The sequence below is a fragment of the Carettochelys insculpta genome, chromosome 2, assembly GCF_033958435.1.
Source record: "Carettochelys insculpta isolate YL-2023 chromosome 2, ASM3395843v1, whole genome shotgun sequence".
Taxonomy (NCBI): Eukaryota; Metazoa; Chordata; order Testudines; family Carettochelyidae; genus Carettochelys; species Carettochelys insculpta.
In genome coordinates, this window is record NC_134138.1 from 219,861,932 (window position 1) to 219,881,110 (window position 19,179).

A 19,179-nucleotide genomic window follows, 5' to 3' on the forward strand; every position below is an offset into this window, starting at 1 on the left:
GAAACCCCTTCACTCATGCATCTGACGAAGCGGATCTTTGCCCACGAAAAGGTATGCTCCAAAATACCTATTAGTCTATAAGCTGCCACAGGACTTCTTCTTGTTTTTGAAGATACAGACTAACATGGCTACCTCTCTAATCCAGTACCCTCAGGACCTGACCAGTGCCAAACCACAGAATTTGTTCAACCATAGGAGGTCAATATTGTCTAGCAGCATTGCCAACACTTCCACTGGCTACTGGGTACAGAGAAGATATTTAGGGGTAAATTACAGCTAAATAACAGCACAGAATACTGAGAGCCAGGAAGAGTGGCTGTAAAAAAAACTTTATGGGACCAGGGGATACTTGGCCACACCCATGAAAAGTGTTCCTCTGGCTAAATAAAATCATGCAGATGTTGTCAGATGAGTGACAGGCTAGAAAGGTTCAATGTGTACTGTGCCATTTCAGTTTTATCATGTCTTTCTTGAAAAAAAAAGATTGCAATTCTCATTTTTCTTAGTTTCTTGTATTTGTCTTCATAGTTCAATGTTTTTCTTTGGTCACCTCTTGTAATGTTCTTTAATAAAAATGAATGTGATCAGGCATAACTATAACTTCTGTTCCCAAGAGCTGAACAAGCATGACAAAAGTCCCACTGAGGTGGAATCTGCTTTTTTTTTTAATTCCCTGCTGGAATTCTGCCAATTGAGTAACCCAGAAGAGCCAACATAAGTCTTAATTATATGAATCCAGAGGTTGCTGCCAATGCTTCTCCAGTGAGAAGCATTTGCTTCTACTGTGCTTCTTGATGAGCTGATTATTCAAACATAATTTATTACTACTTCATATTATAAGCAATTAAATGAAGAAACATTTTTAACTCAAGGGAATTTTAATAGGTTACTTGCAAAATGTTATTGCAGGCAACAACTTGTACATAATTTTAGCTCCAAATCTACAAAAAAAAAAAACAGCATTATGACAATGTCAAATCAATGCCTTAGAGGCTTTCCTGGTAGAATTCAGTTCTAAACTCTAGAATGTGGGAAATCTCATTTTATTTCTCTCTGTCTTTATTTTTTTTCATTTATCTATTTTTTTTTAGAAAACAATTTACAAGTGAAATATTACTACAAAAAATTTTATAAGGAATTTTTGCAAAACATTTACATTTTTACCATCAACAATTTCTCTGGTTCAAAATCATTATGTAGATTTAATACCCTATGCTGCACATCAATTTATGCAAGATGACAATTCAGTGACATGCATTAAAAACACCACAAGGCATTAAAATGAAGACTTAAATACAAATATTGTTGCAATAAAACAGCTATAAAATTGAAAAATAGGACCTAAACATCATGCTTACCTAAGTTAGACAAATTAACTTTTTCTCCTAAATTACACACTTCTATTACTGCTCTCGTGAAAGAGTGTGATAAATAATGACTTAACATCAATTTCTAATGCAATCAGCAACACATACACAAAACTAACCAAAGAAAGTATATTGTAAGAAAAGAACTATTCTAACACTGGAGTTCTACCATGATAAATACACTTTGCACTGATAATTACAATAAAGCAAAATTTTATAACAGTGGCAAAGGGAATGAACAGTGAAATGCCATTAAACAAGATACTACTGCACATCTGTGCCCTATTACTTACAACAGCTATATCCCACTGAGTCAAATAAAGGACATTGAAATTTACGATCCTTCTAAGACAAAAGTGGACTCAGAATGTTATGTAGAACAGACCCTCAAAATGTTTCTAATTCCAGCTATAAAATGTGCACCTGCAAACTTAAGTTAATGTACTTTAGAAGCTATGAAGCTAACTGGATTTAGATTTTGATACATTTGTAATAGGGACTCATTGTGGATTAAAAACGACTTCAGTTTCTTAACTGCATACATAAATATGCATGAAAAAATATCAAATTGCTCTGCAGAATGCTCACACCTTCAGTTTACAAAAACTTAACTTCTAAGAAACATGATTATAACACTAGGAAAGTTTTCTTTGCATAAACAAATTTATAGCACTGATTGTGAAGCATAATGATAAAATATATATTTGATGTTTCAGTTCCTATATCAGAACATTAACAATTAGAACTACCTAATGTTTGTTTGTATTAACTGTAATAATCTAATTGATTCTGTTTTAAATCCAAATACATCAGTTGAGAGTACTTTAAATAAAATATACAAAAAGAATGTACAAAATCCAACTAAAATTTAAAGACTTTGTTACAAGTCTACAAAAGCTTTAAGAAACTTGAAATCTATAACCACAGTGTAAAATTGTTTTTCCTTTAATCTCAAAGCTTGTAATGTAAACTGAAAGTATAAAAGACCTTCAGCTTTATATTTCGCTACAAAGGGCTGGCCTAAAGTGTACACAGTGTAAACAATGATTGGTATTTCTTTCTTCAAAAATACATGAAACATCACAAGATTGATAACGTATTCGTACGAGAAGAATGTTTTCTGAGGGAATGAACAAGATATCTGTTATGTGTCTCATACAAACATTTCCCAAATAAACTGTTCATCTTTAATCTACAGGAATAAATTATCTTTCATGCACAGTACTCCCTTTTATATCACAAATATTTTGATGTATAAATTTTTTAAAAATGGGCTACGAGATCTCAAATAGCTAAATTTGGAAAAGATTCCATTTATGCCTATGGGAAATAATTCAAAATCCTGAGTGTGAAATATTTGGCCATCTTTCCTCCATGTATGCACTAAGAATTTTCCATATAAAATATCTAGGTGTTTTTGTTTCTCCAACAATTATGAAGTTAATAAATATTTGAAATACAGTCAAAACTTTTTAATCAATTGCTATATGATAAAAAGATATCTATATTCCTTTCTCCCCAGCTTCTCTTGTGACTGAAGGTGCTGAACTACTGATCATATAAAAATGAATGATGGATATTCCTTACCGGTTTATACATTTACAATTGGGAAAAATATGATTAATCCTTAGAGGGAAAGGAAGAAAAAATACATTAATTTACAGTTACCCTTCTGCTGTTAAAATGCCATAATCTGTCCTTTTCTTTGGCAGTTTAGTCAAAATATAAAGAATTCTTCACATGAACTGTAATATAATAATTTATATTTACAGGACAGAACTGGAGAATGAGTTACAACGCTCATTACACCATTCAGTTGTCCAACAAATGTCCAAGTATTCCCACAAAATTTAAATATTCAAAATTATGAGTTCTGTGACTCAAGTTAACATACAGATTCCCGATGCCTTAAAATGTAATGAACTGGAAAATCAAAACAAACACATAAGTTGCCATACTTTATTATCCTATATAAAGATATTAATTCTGTAAAATCTTATGTTAATATATTTCTGTACTTTAATTTTTTCTAATGTATACACTAAATCTAAATATTTTTAACTCTCTAAAGAAAGAGAGAAATCAGAGTTCAGTGATTGTCATTTATACCCACTACTATAATGTAGTGGTCAAAATTATCTGAGCTGCACCTCAGATCAGCTTTGCAGCATGTATATTCAACTGCTAATCTGAATAGTTTCTAAACTTGAGAAAAGAGGGCCAAAATAATTTAAATATTCTACAGAATTGAGCAAAGAAATAATTATCATTAATTTCTTATGCATTTTGTTGTGCCTTATGGGAAAAGAAGTTCCCATGAAAACATTACAGATTCAGATTATAAACAAAGTCATTTGGAGGTCCAACAAACAAGAAGCAACCTATCATATTGATACTGTCTGATCTTACAAATACATTAACACACAAATGCTCAAAGAGAAGGGAAATTTTCTTTAAAAACAATCATATAATATAGAGCCACATAACTAAAAAAAAGTACAGTATGGAACCAGTATTCCCCCAACTGTTTATCCAGTATGTCAATTTGCGCTGTTTGTATTTTTGAAAATTTGTCTTGTTGCACCAGTGTACACTTCTCATGCTGACCCTCCATCTGGGAAAAATTACAGAAGACCAAAAACATGATTTCCTGCTCTGTAATCCACTTTTACCAACCCACTTCCATATCATGAAAGGTTTGTAAACTTAAGTGCAGCACTAGATGTCTGTATAAATGATCCTTTCAGAATTCTTCCATGTTTGTTGAAACATTAGGGGTTGCTGGGTTTGAATCTTGAGAGATTGCTGCAACTGTGACAATTCTTGGAGAGCCAAGAACTTCAGTAACTGATGAGTCCAGTTCTCCTGATGTAACAATAGCAAGGGCTGTTCCACCACCTTTCTTGTTCTGATGAGTTTTGACATGTTTGGAGAGATGGTCACTCCGCATAAACCTTTTAGAACATTCTGGACACTCAAATCTTTTCTCACCTAATTTGAAACAAATAAACAAAAAAAAGTCAGTGAAAGAGAAATATAAAGATGCTTAATTTCTTTCAGCTGTCCAAGGAAGGTGCCACCCCCACACCTCCATTTTAGAACATTTTAAGGATGTTTGGATGTACCTAACATTGCAAAACAGATACAACCTTTCCGTCTCTAAAAATATCTGATATACAGACATTGAACAAACTATTCTTCCCTTTTAAAATGTTTTCAACACTTTGACTTGTGGTCTGTATAAATAAATTAAGATGAAGAATTTTACTGTTTAGGTGGTGGTAGGTAGCATCAGCTGGTCTTTTGCTAATCCACACACAGAATAAGCTTCCAGGAGCAGCTGAGGCTGAGTTCCTGCCTCCTGAGCTGAAGAAAAACAGCTAGAGTGCCACTCTTAGGTTGCTGGGGGTTGCTGACCCCAATCGAGAATATTCATTACATCCATGAGCACGTCTTGCCAACTCAAGAGGTCCCCCCCCCAAAAAAATTGTTATCTACCTTTGATAACTGTTGTTCTTCAATTTGTGTTGCTTATATCCACTCCATTAGGTGTGTGCGAGCCACATGCACCACTGTCGGAAGATTTTTCCTGAGCTGTATCCATTGGGCCAGCAGGGGACTTCGTGGAGCAACACCACCACGGTGGTGCCTATATACTCTCTGCTCCCTTATTTCTTTCTTGCCATTACAATCTAACAAACTCTGTCTCCATTCCTATTCTCCTGAACTACCTCTCCATTTCCAACAATTGGGCCTGGCATACTGATGTATCTGTGTTCACCAAACTGCACTCAGCACTTTTCTCCCTTCTGTTGATGGCTTCTCCATCTTTACTTTCCCAAGGATCTCCTGATGCCTCAGGTGATTCAATGTTTTCCCTACTGCACATAAGCCCATCCTCCTTGGTTCTCGCTATTCTCACCAAAGCCCCTTTCGAACACATCACTGCCTGTTTTACAGGTGATATGGCGGAGATAACTGGGGCTGATACCTCCCAGGGATTGATCTGAAGGAGTCCCCACGGTTTCTCAGGCATGGGATGTGCAGTCCTAGAGATGGGAATTCTATGACCACCATCCCTAAGCAAAAAAGACAGGTGGTGGCAGCTGGGGACTCCCTCCTAAGAGGGATGGAGTCATCCACCTGCCGTCCAGACCTAGAATCCTGACAAGTTTGCTGCTTGCCTGGAGCTAGAATCCGGGATATTATGAGTCCACGCCAAAAATCGTTAAACCTGCAGGACTATTACCCCTTCCTACGGCTCCATGTAGGAACCAATAATACAGCTAAGAGCAACTTTGAAGATATCACGACGGATTACGTAACCCTAGGAAGGAAGATCAAGGAATATGGAGAACAAGTGGTGTTCTCATCTTCCTCCCTGAGGAAGGAAGGGGTCCACATAAGGATCGTCAAATCACAGAGGTAAATATGCGGTTGCATAGGTGGTGTAGCAGGGAAGGATTTGGTTTCTTTGACCATGGGATTCTTTTTTGTGAACGGGCATTGCTGGGAAGAGATGGGATCCACCTCACAAAGAGAGGAAAGTGAATCTTTGTGGGCAGGCTTGCAAACCTAGTGAGAAGGGCTTTAAACTAGATTCATCAGGGGAAGGTGACACAAGCCCTGAGGTAAGTGGGGAAGGAGAAGGGAACAATCAAGCGGGTTTCTTGGGTGAAGAGAGGAGAGTGGGCTAATCAGCCCCTTCTCTAAGATGCTTGCACACTAATGCCAGAAGTCTAGGGAACAAACAGGAAGAATTAGAGGCCCTGACACAGTCAAAGAAAGAAGTATGAGGTGGTTGGAATAACGGAGACTTGGTGGGATGATTCGCATAACTGGAGCACGGTCATGGAAGGTTATAAACGATTTAGGAAGGACAGACGTGGAGAAAAGGAGGAGGAGTTGTGCTCTATATGAGGGAGCAGTACGATTGCTCAGAGCTCCAATATAAGGAGGGAGAAAATCCAGTTCAGGGTTAAGCTTAGAGGCGGAAGTAACAGAGGTGATGTTGCAGTTGGTGTCTGCTATAGACTGCCAGATCAGGGAGATGAGATAGATGATCATTTCTTCAAGCAGCTAAGTGAAGCTTCCAAATCACAGGACCTGGTTCTCATGGGAGACTTTAATCCTCCAGACATTTGTTGGGAAACCAATACATCAGCACACAGACAATCCAGGAAGTTTTTGGAGAATGTTGGGGATAACTTCTCGGTATAAGTGAAGGAACTGACGAGGGGCCATGCGCAACTTAACCTGCTGCTCACAAACAGGGAAGAGCTAGTAGGAGAAATAGAAGTGGGTGGAAACCTGGGCTGCAGCGACCATGAGATAGTAGATTTCACGATCCAGACAAGAGGAAGAAGAAAGGTGAGCAGTAACATACAGACCCTTGATTTCAAAAGAGCAGACTTCGACTCCCCGAGAGAACTGATTAGCAGGATCCCTTGGGAAACCAAGATAAAAGGGAAAAGAGTTCAAGAGAACTGGCAGTATTTTAAAGAAGGCTTACTGAAGCCACAGGAACAAATCATCCCACTGCATAGTAAGAAATGCAAACATGGTAGGCAACCAGCTTGGCTTAACAGGGAAATCCTTAGTTAGCTTAAGGATGCGTACAAGAAATGGAAACGTGGACAGCTGACTAAGGAGGAGTATAAACATATGGCTGGAGAATGCGGGGGAGTAATCAGGAAAGCAAAAGCACAATTGCAACTGCAGCTGGCAAGGGATGTGAAGAGTAACAAGAAGGGTTTCTACAGGCATGTTAACAATAAACGGTTACCAGAGAAGGTGTGGGGCTGTTACTGGACAAGAGAGGTAACCTAGCGACAGCTAACGTAGGAAAAGCTGAAATACTCAATGCTTTTTTTGCCTCAGTCTTCATGGACAAAGTCAACTTCCACATAATGGTCCTAGACAATGCAGTATGGGAAAGTGGAGGGCAGCTATCTGTGGGGAAGGAACAAGTTCTGAGCTATCTAGAAAAACTAGATGTACACAAATCCATGGGTCTGGATTTAATGCACCCAAGTGTATTGAGGGAATGGGCAGAGGTCATTGCTGAACCTTTGGCCATTATCTTTGAAGATTCTTGGAGATTGGGGGAGATACTGGATGACTGGAAAAAGGCAAACGTATGGCCCTTCTTTAAAAAAGAAAAGAAGGACAATCCAAGGAACTATAGACCTGTCAGCCTTACCTCAATCCCTGGGAAAACAATGGAGGGGATCCTCAAGGAATCCATTTTGGAGCACTTGGAAGAGGGGAAAGTGATCAAAAGTAGCCAACATGGATTCACTAGGGGCAAGTCCTGCCTGATCAATCTGATTAGCTTCTATGATGAGGTAACAGGCTCTGTGAACATGGGGAAGTCAGTGGATGTGATATATCTTGACTTCAGTAAAGCTTCTGATACCGTCTCCCACAACAGTCTTGTCCATAAGTTAAGGAAATATGGATTGGATCCGTGGACTATAAAATGGATAGAAAGCTGGCTTGACGGCTGGGCCTAACGGGTAGTGGTCAATGGCTCAATATCTGGATCATCTGGTTGGCGATTGGTTTTAAGCTGAGTGCTGCAAGGCTTGGTTCTGGGGCTGGTGTTGTTCAACGACTTTATTAATGACCTGGATGAAGGACTGGACTGCACCCTCAGCAAGTGTGCGGATGACACAAAACTAGGGGGAGAGGTAGGTACGTTGGAGGGTAAAGAGAGAAGCCAGAGTGAACTGGATGAATTGGAGGACTGGGCCATAAGAAATCTGATGCGGTTCAACAAGTGTAGAGTCCTGCACTTGGGGCGGAAGAATCCCAAGCATTGTTATAGGCTGGGGACCGACTGGTTCAGCAGCAGTATGATGGAAAGGGACCTAGAGGTTATGGTAGATGAAAGGTCGGATATGAGTAAGCAGTGTGCTCTTCTAGCCAAAAACGCTAACGGCATACTAGGGTGCATTAGGAGGAGCATTTCGAGCAGATCCAGAGCAGTAGTTATTCCCCTCTATTTGGCACCGGTGAGGCCACATCTGGAATACTGTGTCCAGTTTTGGGACCCCCAGTATAAAAAGGATGTGGATTTGCTGGAGCAGGTTCAGCAGAGGGCTACAAAAATGATTAAGGGGCTGAAGCACAAGACCTATGAGGAGAGGCTGAGGGATTTGGGCTTGTTTAGTTTACAGAAGAGAAGACTTAGAGGTGATTTAATAGCAGCCTTCAACTTCCTGAAGGGGAGCTCTAAAGAGGAGGGTGAGAAACTGTTCTCTGTGGTGTCAGATGGCAGAACAAGGAGCAATGGTCTGAAGTTGAAGAGGGAGAGGTGTAGGTTAGATATTAGGAAAAACTACTTCACCAGGAGGGTGGTGAAGCATTGGAATGCGCTGCCTGGAGAGCTGGTGGATTCTTCATCCCTTGAGGTTTTTAAGTCCCACCTTGACAAGGTCCTGGCTGGGATGACATAGTGGGGGTTGATCCTGCTTGAAGCAGGGGGCTGGACTAGATGACCTCCTGAGGTCCCTTCCAGCCCCATGATTCTGTTTCCTCCCTCACCTTCTTCATGGCCATCACTTTTGCTTACTGCGTCAATTAAATAATTGCTCTACCATTCACTGTCTTCATAAGGACAAACTCTGCTTATGTCTAACCCCCAAGTTTATACCCCAAGTAGATATTTCCTTCTACCTCAACCAAAGTATACATCTTATAATCTACACCAAATCTCATTTCTCTCCCTTGGCAAGTGCTTTCCACTCCATCAATGTTGGCAGGATGTTAGATAAAAGGCTACACCACACTTATGGCTTTTGCATATTCCCTCCCCGCAACTCTTGTAAGTGGATCTCTCACTGCACTGCCACCTTCTATCAACTAACTTGCATTTCACTTCCACAGGGAATCACAGTCTTCTCTTTGCAGGCTTACACTTCCACATCTACCTTCCTTTCCAACATTCTGTGACAGGATATCTGCAGAGCTTCCAGATGGTCTTTTGTACACACCCTCTCCACTCATTACACCATTGCCCTCCCTACAATGACAGATGTGGTAATGAGCCCTCGCATCCACATCTATGCTGAACGTGGCTCACTACTCTCCTGAATGTGGAATTCACGTGAGGACCAGCACTCAAGAAAACATTACTCTCTAAACCATATGCTACAATCTTCAAATGTTCAAGAGCCAGGGCATGCATATAAGGAATTGGGGCTTCAATCCTGTGGCAGAGTGGAAAAGCTAGCTTCTGTCTGACTGGGTGCACATGCTGGGGCTTGAGGCTTTAGCCCCACTTTCACTGAAGCCGTGAAACAGGCACCTCCTGAGGGGCTGAAGCCCTGAGACCTCCCATCATGCAAGACAGAAACCCTTCACCTCACAACAAAGACAGAAGCTCCAAGCTCCCCCTAACAGTCTGGGAGGTGGCAAATGGGGAACGTGTGGAAGGCTCTGCAAGTCACATTTTAACGATAAAAGCACTACGATTTGGCCACCAGTGACATAGAGTGTGTGTCCATGCTTCATCTTGGAGTGAGCCTCTCAGGGCAGTTTGACAGACTCCCACTAAAAGGGTCTGTGCTACTGAATAAAAAATGGCTGCGTAGACAATGCTTTCATGGCCACAAAGCCCAGGCTCCAGCTTCAGCTGCAACATCTACATAGCTATTTTTAGCATGCTATCACAAGGCACAGTTGTGAAATTAGAAATTCAGAGTTCCAATACCTTGGAAATGTTGTTCTTTGTAACTCTGAACAGAACATTAGGGTTGTTTTTTCAAAAGTTTCACTTAATGCAGCTTTGAAAGTTTATTATACAAAAGAAAAATGAACAAAAATGGAAATGAAAACAGTTCCTTTACCACATCAAACCTTTTTTTTTATTTAAAAACACTTTTTTTGGTTATTTATATTTAACATACTACTGTACAATATTTGTTTTATTTTTGTCTTTGTTGACGGCAAATTTCTGGTTTCAAATAAGGTGTGCAGTGGATCTGTCAGCTCCTAACTCTGAGGTTCTACTGTAATTCGTCTGGGAGACTTGCTTTAAGATGCAGCGTAGACATATCCTCATAAGCCACGTGGTCAGAAGGAAAGAACTGTTTAACTATCACCACAATATCTGCAGATGGATGTTAGAGTGTGCCTCCTCAGTCTGAGTCTGGTTCTCTGCCTGGAAACTAATCTTGCTTCCTACATAGACAAAATCAGGTTTTGTTTCTCAAACAGATCCTGGCTTTCTGAGGAGATCTCTTCACTGCCTTACTCATAATTCTCCTCTGATGACTCTTGCTGCTAGAGCTCAGGGAAAGACTGTAGGGGAGGCAGCAGTATACACAACTCCCTTGTATTCAGTGGTGGTATAATTAATCAAATACTGTCCAGCTCCTCAAAAAATGGCAGATTGCATTTCCAACATTTGACCTCTTCCTTGGATCACTCATTTCAACATAAATCCTCTTAGTTGTTTGCTTTTTATTGGGCACAGGTCAGTGTCCTGGTTCTGGCCCCACAGGGATATCTGCTTGGTAATATCTACAAAATCACCTTTATTCCACAAGAGCTTGCTACCCAGAAAACTATGAGACAGAGGGCCTGAACACAGCTCTAAGCAACTTCTAGGGATGTGCTGTAAACCTTCTACATTGCAGTTATGCTGATATATCAAATCCAGGACCAAACCGACAAATTCTGACCTATGCCAATTTTTAAATGAAGAATGGACGTCCAGTCAATTTGATCTCAGAGCAATAGAGGGCATGCAGGTAAACAGGAAGCTCAGTAGTGGATGCCTGCAAACAGTGTGGAACACCACTTGGAGGAGGGCTACAGTAAAGCATAGCAGAACAGTGTGTACATGAATAATGCAAAATACCAACTCAATGTGCATTAAACATAATACACATTCAAAGAGTATTACATAGTTTTCAGGGTTACTGCACTCTAAGGCTACAACTATACAAGAAGCATTTTTCAACAGAAGTCACTGTCAGAAGTGATTTCCCAGCAAAACTTCTGTTGACTGAGCGCTCTTTTGATCTGCTTTTATGCATAGACACAATCTGCTCTGTGGACAGAGAGCAGCCAGACTGCCTGGCACTCTCTCAACAGAAGCCCTACAAACGGAGCTGCCCAGTAAAGCAGAAGCCCTATCTGTCAACAAAAAAGGCCCCTGAGTGTCTACACAGCTGTTTTGTTGACAGGAAACTGTTGAGAAAGGCGTTATACCTGAACATAGAGAGGTATAAAGCTGCCAGTATATGTGCCGCATTTTGTTGACAAAAAGTCGAAAAAACACATTTTGTGTGTAGATACCACGTGTTTTTTCCCAACAAGAACCCAGTTTTGCTGAGAAAAGTCTCTTACAAAAACTTAGCTTAACTGTGCTTTATGCACACACACATTTTTACCCCCAACCAACTCAAGTTACTGTGGATTAAATCTCTGTGTAGAAAAGCTGCAAGGCTCTGGCCTTGATTAGAAAAACTGGTCAAGTTTAGGTCAGACTTTGAACCCGTGAATGCTAGTTAACCATGTCCTAAACTCAACCTCTTTCTAATGCAGGTGCAGGGAAACAGCTTGAAACTTGATTGATTTATTCAAATTCTAGCCTAGGCTAGACCAGAAATCTGGCACAGGGAAAATATAATCCTTATAAACTGTAACATTTAAAAAACATTAAAACACACTAAATAATTTCAAATTAACACATTCAGCATATTACTTAGATAACCTGCATATCTCCTTTACTTATTATCACTTCACCTATGGCCACCATCATTTAAGGAATACTCTACTGAACATTGTATGAACAGGTGACTAACCTGTGTGGGTTCTTCTATGTCTTTGAAGCTCATCACTCCGTGTAAATCTTTTACCACAAAAGAACCAGTTGCACACAAATGGCCTTTCTCCAGTATGCCAACGAAGATGTGCCCGAAGATGAGATGTTTTCCCATAAACTTTTCCACACCCTTCAATATGGCAGATATGCTGCTTCTTTTTTCCTGGCTCACTGCTCCCTCTGTCAGGATCAAAAGTTAAGCAGTTAGCTGATAATATTTCAAAACAAAATTACTTCTCTACATTAAAATAAGAAATTGTAAGATTAAGTTGATTATAATAACCTTTTAATAGAAAAATCTACAGGCATGATTTCCAATTGGCAGAATTAGAAACATCACAGCAACAAAAGGGGAAAAAACAAATAAGGCCCCTTAAGATGCCTAACATTTAACTGACAAACAGGCATTACCTTCCTTCTCCCTCTCTACAATTTGGACAGGAACAGGCAACTCTTCTTAACCTCTTGCCAGGTTGTACTTCCTGATCAGAAGCTTGCTGGGCTTGTTGTAACTGCACTTGAGTGATCTGATCAGGACTAACTGCACCAATTGCTGCATTAGCAATACCTCCTACTGCTACAGTTACAGGAGCTATTGTGGCTTGCTGTACTTTCACTCCTCCATCTTGTCCTTGCTGCTGACCTGTAAAATAAGAAAGTCTTTGTGAATTTTAGTGATAATCTCAGGAAGGTCACCACACAGTACTTTTCATGCCTTTTGTTCAAGAGAATATCCACTGTACGATGGATGAAAACTGCTTAAAAAGACTCAACCCAATAAGTGTAATAGCGTGCTTTAGTATACTACAAGCAGACATTATATACTTTAGAGAAAGAGAAGTCACTAACTTGTGAAGTAATGATGGTTCTTCGAGATGTGTCCCCGTGGGTGCTCCACATTAGGTGTTGGGCTCGCTCCAGGGCAGCAGATCGGAGATTTCCAAGCTGTAACTCGTCGGATTGCACATGCATGGAAGTGCACTGGTCCTTCACGTGCTTTCGGTCACATGCACAATCTGGTCCGTGCCAGTTCCTCAAAAAGACCACCTCGGGTGCCCCTGAAAAACAAAGCAGAACTCTGAAGCGGGGAGGAATGGGTGGGTAGTGGAGCACCCATGGGGACACATCTTGAAGAACCATCATTACTACACAAGTGAGTAACTTCTCTTTCTTCTTCGAGTGGTCCCTGTGAGTGCTCCACATTAGGTGACTACGCAGCAGTGACATAAAACATGGTGGTGGGTACTGGATTATGTGTAGCTTGCCCCTGAGACAACTGCTGTTGGTAGGTGTGCATCCTCTTCCAGAAGCCGATGAATTACATAGTGCTTGGTGAATGTGTCATAGGATGACCATGTTGCTGCTCTACAAATGTCTTTCATGGAGACTCCTCTGAAGAAGGCTGTCGAAGCCGCCATTGCTCTGGTGGAGTGAGCTTTGGGCGGAGCTGGTAAAGGGGTTTTATGTAATGAGTAGCACATCTTAGATGTGATGATATTTGAGATTCTTTGAGAGGATAGTCCTTCTCCTTTTGATCTGTGTGCAAGTGACACCAGCAGTCTATCCGTTTTCCGGCAGGATTTGGTCCTGTCTATACGAAAGGCTAGCACCCGTCTCACATCAAATGCATGAAGCCTTATTTCCCTATTTGAGGCATGCAGCTTAGGACAGTAGAACGGTAGAATTGTCGGTTCACTGATAGGAGATCTTGGGAAGGAATGCAGGATGTAGACATAGTATTACCGCATCTTTGGAGAAGGTTGTATAGGGTGGGGTCGCCATTACTGCAGCCAACTCACTCACCCTATGAGCAGATGCGATAGCCAGAAGGAATGTTGTTTTTAAGGTAAGTAAGAGATGCGAAATGGTGGCTAGGGGCTCGAATGGTGGCCTAGACAATATGCCCAGCACCAGAGATCCAGGCTCCATGAGGGCGATATTGGCTTTCGAGGGGGGTATAAACTCGTAAGGCCTTTCAGGAACCATGTCGTAATGGGGTGAGCGAAGACAGATGACCCTTCTACTGTATGTCTGAAAGCCGATATAGCTGCCAGGTGGACCTTGATGGTAGAGAGCGTCCCCCTTGTTTCAGAGCCAGTGAATAATCTAAAATCGTGGGTACGGGAAGCTCCAGGGGGCTCAGTTGCTTGGATAAGCAGCAGGAAGTAAAGCACTTCCACTTATACACATAAGTCTTCCAGGTGGGGGCTTGTCGGCTGCATTCTAGGACCTCTTTAACCCTTTCTGAGCATAAAGTCTCTGAAGCACTCAGCCAAGCATTAGCCATGCCTTCAGGCGTAATGATCGAGCTTGAAGGTGGCTCAGGGCTCCTCGGTTCTGTGTGAGGAGGTCCGGGACAATCAGCAGGGGGAGTGGTTGGCAACACGACATACCTTGTAGCAGGGGATACCAGTGTTGATGGTCCCATGCAGGGGCTATGACTATCAAGCGTGCCTTCTCTATCCTTGCCTTTTCCAGGATCTTTTGGATAAGTACTGGAGAAGGAAATGTGTAAAACAAGGGGCCCTGCCATGATACAAGGAAAGCGTCCCTCAGCAAGCCCAGACCGATGCCTGCCCTGTAACAAAATTGAGGGCACTTCTTTTTGTTACAGGTCGCAAATAGGTCTATTTGAGGAAACCCTCATGTGCTGAAGATATGGCAAAGCAGATCGGGGTGGATCTCCCATTCGTGGTCGAGTGCAAAGTGCCTGCTCAGCAGGTCGGCCTTCACATTGCTGATGCCTGGTAAGTATGAGGCTCTTAGGATTATGTCGTTTGCAATGCACCAGTTCCACAGGCAAACAGCTTCCTCACATAATGCGTGAGATCCGGCTCCGCCCTGTCGATGGATATAGTACATCATGGTAACGTTGTCAGCATTGACACCAACTACTTTGTGTCGTAGGTACTGTAGGAAGTGCTTGCATGCACTGAATGCTGTCCTTAGTTCCAGCATATTTATGTGCATAGCTACCTCCCACTGTGACCATTGCCCTTGCACTGATCTGCTTCCCATGTGTGCTCCCCAGCCTATGTTGGAAGCATCTGTCATGAGAAAAACCATAGTCTGAGGCTGGTGAAAGGGGACCCTGGACAGTAATACCTCTTCCTCCTGTAGGGAGGGGTATACATGCCCAGCGTTCTTAACGTGGTTCTTGAGTCCTTGCTGGAGTGGAGAACTGTGTCCGTGGATTCAGCAAATAGTTTTGATCTATCAAAGCGGAGGTCTTCAACTTTTGTTTGCAACTCTTTGGGGATGCCGGACGTCTGCAGCCAGGATACTCGTTGCATTACCATTGCAGTCATGGTTGAGCGCGCTGCTGTGTCTGCCACGTCCAGTGTAATTTGGACTTATGTATGTGACGCCATGTACCCTTCCTGAACCCCAGATTTTAGAACTGGCTCCTTATCATCCAGCAGATAGTCCATGAGCAATATGAGTTTTGTATCAATTATCAAAACTGTGGTTGGAAAGGTGTGCAATGTAGTTAGCCGTACGTAAAAGCAGGGTGGAAGATGAGTATACCTTCTGCCCAAATATATCCAGTCTCTTTGTATCCTCGTCTGACACCAGAGATCTGTACTGTGTATTATCTTTGACCTCTGCTGAGAGGACTCGACTACGAGGGAATTTGGTTGGGGGTGATTCAAGAGGAATTCCATGCCCTTTGAGGGCAAGAAATACTTTTTGTCTGCCCTCTTATTGATTGGCGGAATAGAGGCCAGAGTTTGCTGAATATTAGTAGCAGCCTCTGTGATGGGATAATCCAGTAGGATGGCTATCTTTGATGACACTGGAGGTCTCAGATTCTTAGGAGTTTATGCTGCTTCTCTTCCACCTCCGCCACCTGTATATCCTGAGACTGGGCAACCCTTTTGAACAGTTTCTGAAACTGTCTAAGGTCACCCAGAAGGGACATATCACCTGGGACAACTGCCTCCTCTGGAGAGGACAAAGAGGCATCTGTCTGGTATGTCTGTCTGTTCCTCAGACACTTACTGTACTTGTTCCCCTAGGTGTCCTGGGGGGGGATCTATAACTGGGTCAGGACTCTCTTGAAGGGGAGAGATGGTGCCTCTTTGGAGGAGGAGATGAGGACTGTCTATATGAGGGGTGTGAATCAGGGAATCTATCTCCAGACCTTGAAGAGCGATGGCCCCAGGGATAATCTTCCCGATGGTCTGGGTGTACATAGTAGCAAGGACATGAGCCTGGTGATGAGGATCTGGAGTGTGAGTGTTGCCTGTATTCATGATGGCGAAAAGAACATGATAGGTGAGACCGTCTAGATGATATAGATGGAGGTGGGGATACCTGGCAGGGATATCCCTGTTGCCAGTACAACTGTCGAGAGTCAGGTGAAGGGTGTCTGAGCCGAGGGAAGGAGGCTGCAGGAATGGAGACGGCAGCCTAAGGAAAGGTGATGGTGGAGTCAAAGGCCATTCCGGTATGTATGATTCTGGGGGAGAACTTAGATACAAAGGAGATAGTATAATGAGGGGTCCAGGGAGTGACTTTGGTGTCATGTTTTCAAACTCGCTTTTCTCGGTTCCTGAATTGACTGGGCCGGTGTTGATATGGTTGGTGTCATGCCCGATGCCGAAGGTCATGGTGCGGGGTCTATCGGTGCCACTGGTTCTGCTGTCGGTGTGCCTGGTGCCGAGGCTTTCAGTTCCGCATGTTCAGAGGTCTTCAGCACCGCAAATCAACATTCCGGGGCCTCCAGTTCTGATGCTCTCGGTGCCGGGGGTATTTGTTTCAGTGCTGTGGTCTCCGGCACCTGTCATTTAGATGCCTGCGGGTTCTTGGGCCCCATGTCTTTGTAGGTCTGAGCCCCAGACACTGCCCTTTGCTCTCTAGGCTTTGCGTCCCCTTTAGATATAGAGGGGTCTCAGCTCTGTCTCTCACTCATCCTGCTCATGGGTAACACCAGCAAGGATCAGGTAGGAGACGCTCTCTTTCTTTTATGACCTGAGGAGGTCAGAGAAGCTGCTTTTTGTTTTTGAATTACTGACGGACTCTCCAGAGGACTCAGCTCAGATATTGCAGGCTGAAGAGGCTTATTGAACAAAATCATCTTCAACTTCATTTCCCTGTCCTTCCTAGCTCTAGCAGTGAGTTTAGAGCAATGAAGACATTTTTGAGGCACATGGGCCTCACCCAGGCAGCAAATACATTTGCTGTGGCCGTTAGAGGCCGGCATAGCCCCGCAGCATGATTCGTGTTTCTTGAAGCCTGACAGAGACATCTTTTGTCTTTTTTTTTTTTTTGAAAATGTAACCGCTCAACTTTAACGAGGGTACTTAACAGATACTAAAACAACAAACAGTCTGTATGTGGATAATTCTTAACAACTGAATTATGCTAAAAGATAAAGTTCTGCTGGCAGAGCTTTCATCTGCCTCTTTCTCCTCCCCCTGCTATTCTTTTCTTTTTTCTTTTTTTTAAACTATAACTATATACAATAAAAGGTTTCTAAGAAAGTTCTTAAAACTAGCGATGTATTGAAGAAAATAAAGGGTTTTATCTTTTCAGATGTTGGAGCAGAAGCAAAGTCTGTCTGCAGCCGCTGGCACAGACCGGATTGCGCACATGACCAAAAGCATGTGAAGGACCAGCGCGCTTCTACGCATGTGTGATCCAACGAGATACAGCTTGGAAATCTCTGATCTGCGGCACCGGGGCAAGCCCGACACCTAACGTGGAGCACACATGGGGACCACTCAAAGAAGAATCATGATTAGAACAACAGAATACTAGAACCGGAAGGCGCCTTAAGAGATCATCAAATCCAGTCCCCTGCACTCATGGCAGGACCAAGCACGACCTAGAGCATCCCTGGCAGATGTTTGCCTGACCTGTTCTTAAATACCTTCACTGATGTAGACTCCACAACCTCCATAGACAATTTATTCCAGTGGTTAACCATCCTGACAGTCAAGTAGCTTTTCCTGATGTGCAACCTAAATCTCGCTTGTTGCAGTTTAAGACCATTGCTCCTTGTCCTATCCCTAAACCTTTCTTCTTGCAATTTAAGACCATTGCTTCTTATCCTATCATTAAATATTATGGAGTGTATTTTTTCTCCCTCCTTGTAACACCCTTCTGGGCACTGGAAAGCTGTGATCATTTCCCCTCTCAAACTTCTCATTTCCAAACTAAGCAAAATGAATTATTTCATGTCCTCCATAGGTCATGTTTTCTAGACCTTTAATAATTTTGTTGTTCTTCTCAGAACCTTCTCCAATTTCTCCACATTTTTCCTGAAATGTGGGACCCGGAACTGGACACAATACTCCAGTTGAGGCCTCATCAATGCAGAGCAGAAGAATTACTTTTCATATCTTTCTCACAATGCTCCTATGAATGCATCCCAGAATGATGACTGGTTTCTTTGCAACAGTGTCACACTGTTGACTCTCATTTAGCTTGTGGTCCACTATGACCCTTAGATAGCTAATAGAATATTAAGAATCATTAGGGAAAAGGTAGATAAAACAGTAAAATGTAACTATATAATCCACACCACATCTTGAATACTAGATGAAATTTTGTTTACCCTATCTAAAAAAATCTGTTAGAATTAGAAAAGGTGCAGAAAAGGGCAACAAATTGTTAGAGATATGGAACAGCTTCCATATGAAGAGATTTAAAACCTGGTTCATCTTAGAAAGAGACAACTAAGGGGAATATAACATAAATGTATTAAATCATGGTGTAGGAAAGTAAATAGAGAAATGTTAATTGCCTCTTTATATATTACAAGAACCAATGAAATTAACAGACAGCATGCTTAAAACAAACAGAATGAAGTACTTTCTCACACAGTTCAGAGTCAACCCATGGAACTTATTGTCAGGGATGTTGTGAAGGCCAGAAAAAAAAACCTTGGGTCAACAAAGAATTAGGTAAGTTCATGGAAGACGAGTCCATCAATGGTTATTATCCAAGATGATCAGTTAGGCAACCCCA

At 42.0% G+C, this 19,179-nt stretch overlaps 1 protein-coding gene across 2 annotated transcripts in view; it reads right to left on the reverse strand.

The window, feature by feature from the left end:
- Window positions 1-241: 241 nt before the first annotated feature.
- Window positions 242-19,179, reverse strand: part of SP4 (Sp4 transcription factor) — a 70,914-nt gene continuing 51,976 nt past the window's right edge. For both annotated transcript variants that reach the window (XM_074984647.1, XM_074984646.1), the window contains exons 4-6: window positions 12,616-12,847; window positions 12,185-12,384; window positions 242-4,358 (exon numbers count right to left, since the gene is read on the reverse strand). In XM_074984647.1, the coding sequence (XP_074840748.1) occupies window positions 4,111-4,358; window positions 12,185-12,384; window positions 12,616-12,847 (680 nt within the window). In that variant the 3' untranslated portion in view covers window positions 242-4,110. The remainder of the gene's footprint in view (window positions 4,359-12,184; window positions 12,385-12,615; window positions 12,848-19,179) is intronic.